Below are 9,766 nucleotides of genomic sequence, written 5' to 3'. Positions count from 1 at the left end.
CATCTGGCAGGATCCGTCGGTGTGGAGCTATAAACCCAGGGATGCGGCGCGGATGTATTTTTAATGATGTAGAGACAGGCTGAGGAGAAGAGAACAGCACTCTGGGAAACGCGGCTGCTATGAAAAATTGTCTGTAAAAAGGAGAGAGGTGTGTGTGCGTGCATGTGTGTGTGTGTGTGTACGTGTGTGCTATGTGCGTGCATGTGTGTGGGGGTTTGTGTGTGTGTATGTGCGTGTGTGTCTGTCTGTGTGTCTGCATGTATGTGTGTGCACGCATTCATGTGTATCTATGTGTCAGTGTATGTGAGTGTGTGTGTGTGTAAGTGTGTGGTGTGCGGGGGGGGAGTTAAATGATTTGCTGGTTGCTATGAAAGCAAAATGGATTCCACTTGATGGCCCATGGCATTTATCTCCAAATTGAGGCAGCCAGCCTCTGCATACACCCTCTATAGCTGTTAAATAAATAAAGAACGAGAGAACAGCGACTTTATTGATTCTGTGGTGTTGGTTAGAGGCTTGGGTTTAAAAACAGACCATATCCCAAATTAAATCAGTTTGGAATGTCACCCTGTAGTCACAGCTGAGCTATCAGATACTGCTTATAAAGTGGAATCACCAGCATCTCCTGCTCCTGTTCAGTACATTTCCATGCTTAGGGAGCATTTTTTGAGAAGAAGTCAAATTTCCTGGGTACATTAAAGTATCTATCTATCTATCCATCTGAACATTTGTGAACATCTAAGGGATTTTTCAGTGCTGGGTGGTTTTGCCCTCTGCACTTAACTGCTGCATATAATGGAGGTGAAAGATTTAGAGCTCTAGAATCTTTGGTGGATATTGCATGGAAGCCACTTTTAACACGACCTCGTTTTTCAGAGGACTTTTCTATTAATGTCTTCTGTGGAAAATGAGAACGTAGGGGATAAAAAAACGTTTTTTTCCCGTTTGGTCCTCTTTGTAAATGCTACTTTTCACTGTGGCTGATAGCTCATTAGGCTGGCGAATAAAGTTATGTGAATATAGTCTTTTGTAACAATGAATCTAGAGAGGATGAAAGCCAGTCTCCATGGTAACCGGTCTCAGAGCATATCGGTGAAGATCTTCCGCCATTTGTGTTTAACCTGAGATCCCCTGTTCAGATTGGAATGACAGAAGTAAAGTTACAGTCGCCTGAAACAAAATTCTACCTTTAACACGGTGTTCTGGACCACCTTCCCTCGTCACACCAGAATTACCAAACAGCTATCCATATCACCACCCCGCCCCAGCGGCTTGAATTTCCCACGCCTGCCTATGTCATATCCGGTTTCAGCACCACGGTCAGCGCTAGTTTTTCTCAAATTTCCCCCTCTCGCCGCGCTGCCCTTATTAAGCTGCCAACTTTTGACAGCGGGGATCGTGAAACGTGTTTATGGCATTTCCTTTCAAAGGTTTGGCCACCGACGTCTCCATCCGGGAAGACTGAAAAGGAGGCAGTCGCCCCTGGCACGCCGAAGAACTAAGATGCGATAAATATGCAAAGTGACGCCTCTGCAAACAAGATTTCCTTACCGGTATTCCACTGCTAAAGGCTGCGAAGCGGATTGCACCTGGCTTTCATAGCGAGCGGAGGACTGTTTTGGGGGGAAGAAAATCCATCTGTATGTGAGAGCCCTGGATCGGGTGCTACCCGAAGCGCAAGATGCAACCTGCAGAAAAGCTTCTGAGTCTCACCCTGCTCGTCTTGATGGGCTCCGAACTCACCCAAGTAGGTTTATAAACGCCATTTCCCACCGTACTCACTGATAATGAGATCAAACAAAGGGCTTTGTACATTATGTACGTCCGTACAACGAGCCTTATTTGGGTAGATTGCATCGAGCAATCGTTATCATGCAGCTGATGAGGTCTGCAAGGTGCGGAGATAGGCACGGTAGCCGACTATGCAGTCGCCCGTATAAGGTTCCACTGAGATAGGATGTATGCTTTGCTTTTATGCATTGTTTTGAATGTCTTCATTTAGCAGTTAACATCACTCCGTTTTACAACTCAAAAGCCTACAATCAGAACGGATTAATGATTCGGAATGAGTAGCCTACACCGGTACTTGAATGTCCTATGTTTTATGAACAAATAAGAATATTTTATAATTTTGCCAGCAACACACAGCCCACTACCAACTCCAGAAGTGAAAAAAACTTTGGTCGATTGTAGTCATCTCTTGGCTCTGAACATTAGAGGATGTCGAAATCGCCTGTTGGTCTTATCTCTCAGTAGTTCATGTTACAAAGTCCACAGTTGTTGAATCAGCGTATACATTGATTTAATGAAACTTCTCCATGACATGTCTATTCGTATGGGTCTCCCTGTAACCCAAACAGCTTCCCATTCTTTATATAGATCAATTAGCCTATGTATTATTTCATTTTAATTCAGAACACGAAGGTAATCTTGTTGACAGTTTCAGGTGATTGTTCAAGACAGTGCAATTTGGAGTTGCTAAGTTTAGATTTAGATGTAGGCTGACAGAAGTTAATTAGTCTATTTGGCTGATGGCGGGCGTCTCTGAAGCGGGGCTGATTAGAGGCTGTGTGGAATAGCTGACCTCTGTCTCTCCAATCTCCCGCCGTTCCACCGAAGCGAAGGATACGCAACCGAACGCATTCATTAAAACGTGATATGGCCATTTGGAACAGCTGGCTCCACAGTGTGGCACAACAGATTGGTGTCTCTTGTCACCACCAAACAAGAACTAAAACGTTATTATTGGAACTCTTGTATCTGTGAGAATCACTGAAGATGACATCTATAGCTGCCTATTTTTGTTATTGCCTTTACATATCCAAATTCGTTCGTCTATTACTCTCGTTGTGAAGGGGTTTATTCAACCCACAAAGAAGGCCACAAAGATGGTTCTCAGTATGTATTTTATCCTCTTAGAATCATGAAGGATACAATAAAACCGAATTAATTAATTTAGTTTGCTGAAGAGTGGTCATGTCACATTGGTCTTCAGCCGTGCTTAACCAGTGGGCAGCCGTGGCACACTCTGGACTTGTAACCGGAGGGTTGCCGGTTCGAGCCCCGACCAGTGGGCCGCGGCTGAAGTGCCCTTGAGGCACCTAACCCCTCACTGCTCCGCGAGCGCCGCCATTGTAGCAGGCAGCTCACTGCGCCGGGATTAGTGTGTGCTTCACCTCACTGTGTGTTCACTGTGTGCTGTTTGTGTTTCACTAATTCACCGATTGGGTTAAATGCAGAGACCAAATTTCCCTCACGGGATCAAAAAAGTTTACATATACTTAACGAGGATGGGGAGAAGCGCCAGGTACACTGCATGGCTGCCGACTCTATGGGCAAATGCATAGAATAGCCTACTTTTCCTCTCCATGTGGAATTCAGGTTACCTAACCTAATGATGCGAGTGGCATAGCTGATTCCTGATATCGTCTCATAGGCCTAAATTGACACTGGACCTAAGGGCAATGATCAACGCCTCTGGACTGAGGACAGCGGCTCCAGAAGGCCGAGAAGACTCCGATCAGGTGCTCATTACCTCGAACCCCTGCAGTCTCAGGCCTGTCTCATAATACGTCCCACAGCGCCACCTGTTGGTCAAAGCTGGTGCCATTCTGCATTCAACTTTCAACCAAATGGTTGTAAATTCCCTGCAAATATATCCAATCTTCGCAACAATGTATGGATGAGTGTATTCATCTCTTCGTCCACAGTACTTGGGAAATATCCCTAACATCAGAGTGAGCCCATGAGGACTATCGACACTGTCTGCGCTGTCAGAAATTCCTTAATGGCTCTGCGTTAAAGGCCAACGATCGCATTGTTTGTATTCTAGTGGAGCGATTAAATCGTGCGTTATGAAAATGATTTCACAATTTTAAAACATCTTTATAACGGCATAAGTATACATTTGTTATTTCACTCTAGTGTACAGTTCCAGCAATGGCCACAAGATGTCGATGGTAGGCCTATGGTCTCTGGTAACTCAACTTTAAAAGATAGCCTACAATTGTGAAGGTGCTGATCAGTGTCTTACGTATCTAAATCACATTAAAATCTGACACATTTACAGTTTTTAGGATGCAGAGACTATTTTGACGTATTTATGTGATCAGAAAACTAGCGTCCCTTCTTATCGGGGCAAACCAAATTGTGGATAGGACGAAACGGCTTCATTCACGCTTCCAAACCTGATCTAAGCTATTGAATGATCTTTATTTCAATTACCACTTGGCCTGGACCTTATTATATAATTTACCCTGTAATGTAGAGAGCAATGTTTTGGCAAAGCATCAGGATTTATCCATTTCCTGCACAAATTAATTTGTCAGGGTTGTACAATGACACTGTTAACGTGTATACCTTCGGATGAGAACTACGTAAAATATGATTTACGTCACCAAATTCGATATTGTCCCACGGAAGAGAACATCTGAGTGCAGCAGCGGGTGGACCGAAAGGGGTGCGTGCGCGATGGGGTGGGAGATGAGGCGCGCTGTTGAGACTTGCTAGGTGGTGGGCGGGGGCAGTGAGCGAGAGAGAGCCTTGCGTCTCCCGTAGCCAAGTCCTTCCACACTCGAGTGCGGCGACGCGACGGGCAGAGGCAGAGAGTATTACTACTTCCAGTGTCTGCGCCGACCCAGCACTCTATCCTCCGGGACAAGGAGCGTGTTTGGAGATGCCCAATGTGTTGCTGTGCAGCCGGTGGCCGCAGATGTTGCTCCAAACTTTTATTGGCAACACCGGTTGCCCCGTTATTTTTCAATCGCAATGGGACGAATGAAGGTGTCTGAAGCGGGAATCTAAGGAAGATAAATCATGTCGGTGCCGCTGCTTAAGATCGGGGTCGTTCTGAGCACCATGGCGATGATCACGAACTGGATGTCACAAACGTTGCCGTCCATCGTAGGACTCAACGCCACGGCACTGAACGTTGCGCCTCCGGGGGTTCCGGACCGGAGTACCGGAGTGAGTCCACATCCACGACACCTTCAGTATCAGAGGTCACCTATTAGATCACTGCCCTAGGGCAAGAGCACCGACCGATCGTGCATTTCAGTAGCCACTAGTTCATTCAAATTGTCGATAAAATTAGAGCTTTCTCTCTGTTGAATAATTATTTACTTGTGTATAATTGACGAAGACATTCATTAATAATTTCTTTAACATATTACACAGCTTCAACAAAATGAAACTGATTTGTGGCTATCACGTGTGTAGCATAGTAAATGATTGAAGTAATTTAAAAGTATTTCTGAAATCAGGAAATTGTTCATAATCTTACAAGGTCACACTTGAAATGCAATCTATATTAAATTTCCACTCGCTGTAAGAAGCACTGTGAGCGCTGATTATGTTGTCTGGTCAACTTCACCATGATGGAGTGACCACCTCATTCGTCAATGGGCAGCTCATTAACACTTAATGAAGATATTGATTGGGCTGGATAGGTGTGTAAGTGCAGTGGGGTAATTTTATTAAGCCGTTTATGTCTCATTTTGGCTGATTGAACATCTCAAATTGAGTGTCATGGTTAGTCCTGGAGATTAAATTTATAATTATTTTAGAGACAGAGGCTTGCGTGTTGCTTGTCAGGGAGTTTATTACCAATTGAATAGTGAAAGTTCAGACTGGTACACAAAATGTACGGCATTATAAACTAGAGAGTCATATGCTGCCATACTCCATAAGCACGTGAATACATTATTATAAACTAGAGTCATATGCTGCCATACTCCATAAGCATGGGAATACATTATTATAAACTAGAGTCATATGCTGCCATACTCCATAAGCACGTGACTACATTATTATAAACTAGAGGGTCATATGCTTTCATACTCCATAAGCATGTGAATACATTATTATAAACTAGAGGGTCATATGCTGCCATACTCCATAAGCACGTGAATACATTATTATAAACTAGAGGGTCATATGCTTTCATACTCCATAAGCACGTGAATACATTATTATGTACGGTATTATAAACTAGAGTCATATGCTGCCATACTCCATAAGCATGGGAATACATTATTATGTACATTATTATAAACTAGAGTCATATGCTTTCATACTCCATAAGCATGGGAATACATTATTATGTACGGTATTATAAACTAGAGTCATATGCTGCCATACTCCATAAGCATGGGAATACATTATTATAAACTAGAGGGTCATATGCTGCCATACTCCATAAGCACGGGAATACATTATTATGTACGGTATTATAAACTAGAGTCATATGCTGCCATACTCCATAAGCATGGGAATACATTATTATGTACGGTATTATAAACTAGAGTCATATGCTGCCATACTCCATAAGCATGGGAATACATTATTATAAACTAGAGGGTCATATGCTGCCATACTCCATAAGCATGGGAATACATTATTATGTACGGTATTATAAACTAGAGTCATATGCTGCCATACTCCATAAGCATGGGAATACATTATTATAAACTAGAGGGTCATATGCTGCCATACTCCATAAGCATGGGAATACATTATTATGTACGGTATTATAAACTAGAGTCATATGCTGCCATACTCCATAAGCACGTGAATACATTATTATGTACGGTATTATAAACTAGAGTCATATGCTGCCATACTCCATAAGCATGGGAATACATTATTATAAACTAGAGTCATATGCTGCCATACTCCATAAGCATGGGAATACATTATTATAAACTAGAGTCATATGCTGCCATACTCCATAAGCATGGGAATACATTATTATAAACTAGAGGGTCATATGCTGCCATACTCCATAAGCATGGGAATACATTATTATAAACTAGAGTCATATGCTGCCATACTCCATAAGCATGGGAATACATTATTATAAACTAGAGTCATATGCTGCCATACTCCATAAGCATGGGAATACATTATTATAAACTAGAGGGTCATATGCTTTCATACTCCATAAGCACGGGAATACATTATTATGTACGGTATTATAAACTAGAGTCATATGCTGCCATACTCCATAAGTATGGGAATACATTATTATGTACGGTATTATAAACTAGAGTCATATGCTGCCATACTCCATAAGCATGGGAATACATTATTATAAACTAGAGTCATATGCTGCCATACTCCATAAGCATGGGAATACATTATTATGTACGGTATTATAAACTAGAGTCATATGCTGCCATACTCCATAAGCATGGGAATACATTATTATAAACTAGAGTCATATGCTGCCATACTCCATAAGCATGGGAATACATTATTATAAACTAGAGTCATATGCTGCCATACTCCATAAGCATGGGAATACATTATTATAAACTAGAGGGTCATATGCTGCCATACTCCATAAGCATGGGAATACATTATTATGTACGGTATTATAAACTAGAGTCATATGCTGCCATACTCCATAAGCATGGGAATACATTATTATAAACTAGAGTCATATGCTGCCATACTCCATAAGCATGGGAATACATTATTATAAACTAGAGTCATATGCTGCCATACTCCATAAGCATGGGAATACATTATTATAAACTAGAGGGTCATATGCTGCCATACTCCATAAGCATGGGAATACATTATTATAAACTAGAGTCATATGCTGCCATACTCCATAAGCATGGGAATACATTATTATAAACTAGAGTCATATGCTTTCATACTCCATAAGCATGGGAATACATTATTATAAACTAGAGTCATATGCTGCCATACTCCATAAGCATGGGAATACATTATTATGTACGGTATTATAAACTAGGGTCATATGCTTTCATACTCCATAAGCATGGGAATACATTATTATGTACGGCATTATAAACTAGAGTCATATGCTGCCATACTCCATAAGCATGGGAATACATTATTATAAACTAGAGTCATATGCTGCCATACTCCATAAGCACGGGAATACATTATTATGTACGGCATTATAAACTAGAGTCATATGCTTTCATACTCCATAAGCATGGGAATACATTATTATGTACGGTATTATAAACTAGAGGGTCATATGCTGCCATACTCCATAAGCATGGGAATACATTATTATAAACTAGAGTCATATGCTGCCATACTCCATAAGCACGGGAATACATTATTATAAACTAGAGTCATATGCTTTCATACTCCATAAGCATGGGAATACATTATTATGTACGGTATTATAAACTAGAGGGTCATATGCTGCCATACTCCATAAGCATGGGAATACATTATTATAAACTAGAGGGTCATATGCTGCCATACTCCATAAGCATGGGAATACATTATTATGTACGGTATTATAAACTAGAGTCATATGCTGCCATACTCCATAAGCACGGGAATACATTATTATAAACTAGAGGGTCATATGCTGCCATACTCCATTAGCATGGGAATACATTATTATAAACTAGAGTCATATGCTGCCATACTCCATAAGCATGGGAATACATTATTATAAACTAGGGTCATATGCTGCCATACTCCATAAGCATGGGAATACATTATTATAAACTAGAGTCATATGCTGCCATACTCCATTAGCATGTGAATACATTATTATAAACTAGAGTCATATGCTGCCATACTCCATAAGCATGGGAATACATTATTATAAACTAGAGGGTCATATGCTGCCATACTCCATTAGCATGGGAATACATTATTATAAACTAGAGGGTCATATGCTGCCATACTCCATAAGCATGGGAATACATTATTATAAACTAGAGGGTCATATGCTGCCATACTCCATAAGCATGGGAATACATTATTAAAGTGATGTACACTATGTAGATGTTTGCCTTATTAGCCAACTTTCTGCATGTTTTATTGTGCACCAAGGGAACAAGCAGAATCAGATACAACAGGGAGTTACGTATATGCTGAAGGATTGTCCGTTTTTCTGTCGGTATAAGATGGATTGTCCGTTTTTCTGTCGGTACCAGATAGATTGTCCGTTTTTCTGTCGGTACCAGATGGATTGTCCCCAGATGGATTGTCCGTTTTTCTGTCGGTATAAGATGGATTGTCCGTTTTTCTGTCGGTATAAGATGATGCAGATTTGCGTGCTGTGGTGAAGCAGTTGGCAGTGGTGTGGGATTCTCATCATTTCTCAGCGCCCAGGATTATTCACGTTGCTGATGAACTGACCTGTCTCTGGACATGGCACTACATGCTCTGTCTCTGGACATAGCACTACACGCTCTGTCTGGCGTCCCAACAGTGATATACCACACCACAGGCACACTAGTGTAGTTTTGCATCACGCCTATAGCACCATCACACACACTCACATCACGCCTATAGCACCATCACACACACTCACACACACTCACATCACACCTATAGCACCATCACACACACTCATAGTGTAGTTTTGCATCACACACACTCACATCAAGCCTATAGCACCATCACACACACTCACATCAAGCCTATAGCACCATCACACACACTCACATCAAGCCTGTAGCAGTCAAACCTTTACACACTTACATCACACCTATAGCACCATCACACACACTTACATCACACCTATAGCACCATCACACACACTCACATCACGCCTATAGCAGTTCAACCATCACACACACACACATCACGCCTATAGCAGTTAAACCATTACACACACACTCACATCATGCCTATAGCACCATCACACACACACACATCACACCTATAGCAGTTTAACCATCACACACACAAACATCACGCCTATTGCAGTTGAACCGTGTCAAATGAGGCGTTACACACTCAACAATGAACTGGAGATGTT

General features: G+C 41.6%; 1 protein-coding gene across 2 annotated transcripts in view; it reads left to right on the top strand.

Annotated features, from left to right (window-relative positions):
- The first annotated feature begins 1,346 nt into the window (after window positions 1-1,346).
- The window catches only part of LOC121715531 (noelin-like), a 35,122-nt gene continuing 26,702 nt past the window's right edge, over window positions 1,347-9,766 (top strand). Inside the window, exon 1 of one of the 2 annotated variants that reach the window (XM_042101364.1) lies at window positions 1,347-1,747. In XM_042101364.1, coding sequence (XP_041957298.1) covers window positions 1,682-1,747 — 66 coding nt within the window. In that variant the 5' untranslated portion in view covers window positions 1,347-1,681. Of the gene's footprint in view, window positions 1,748-4,482; window positions 4,966-9,766 lie in introns of those variants that run through there. The other variant, XM_042101363.1, reaches the window with a different exon arrangement.

The sequence above is a fragment of the Alosa sapidissima genome, chromosome 8, assembly GCF_018492685.1.
Source record: "Alosa sapidissima isolate fAloSap1 chromosome 8, fAloSap1.pri, whole genome shotgun sequence".
NCBI lineage: Eukaryota > Metazoa > Chordata > Actinopteri > Clupeiformes > Clupeidae > Alosa > Alosa sapidissima.
Note: the sequence above shows the minus strand (reverse complement) of the source record. Positions and strands in the feature narration are given on the sequence as shown.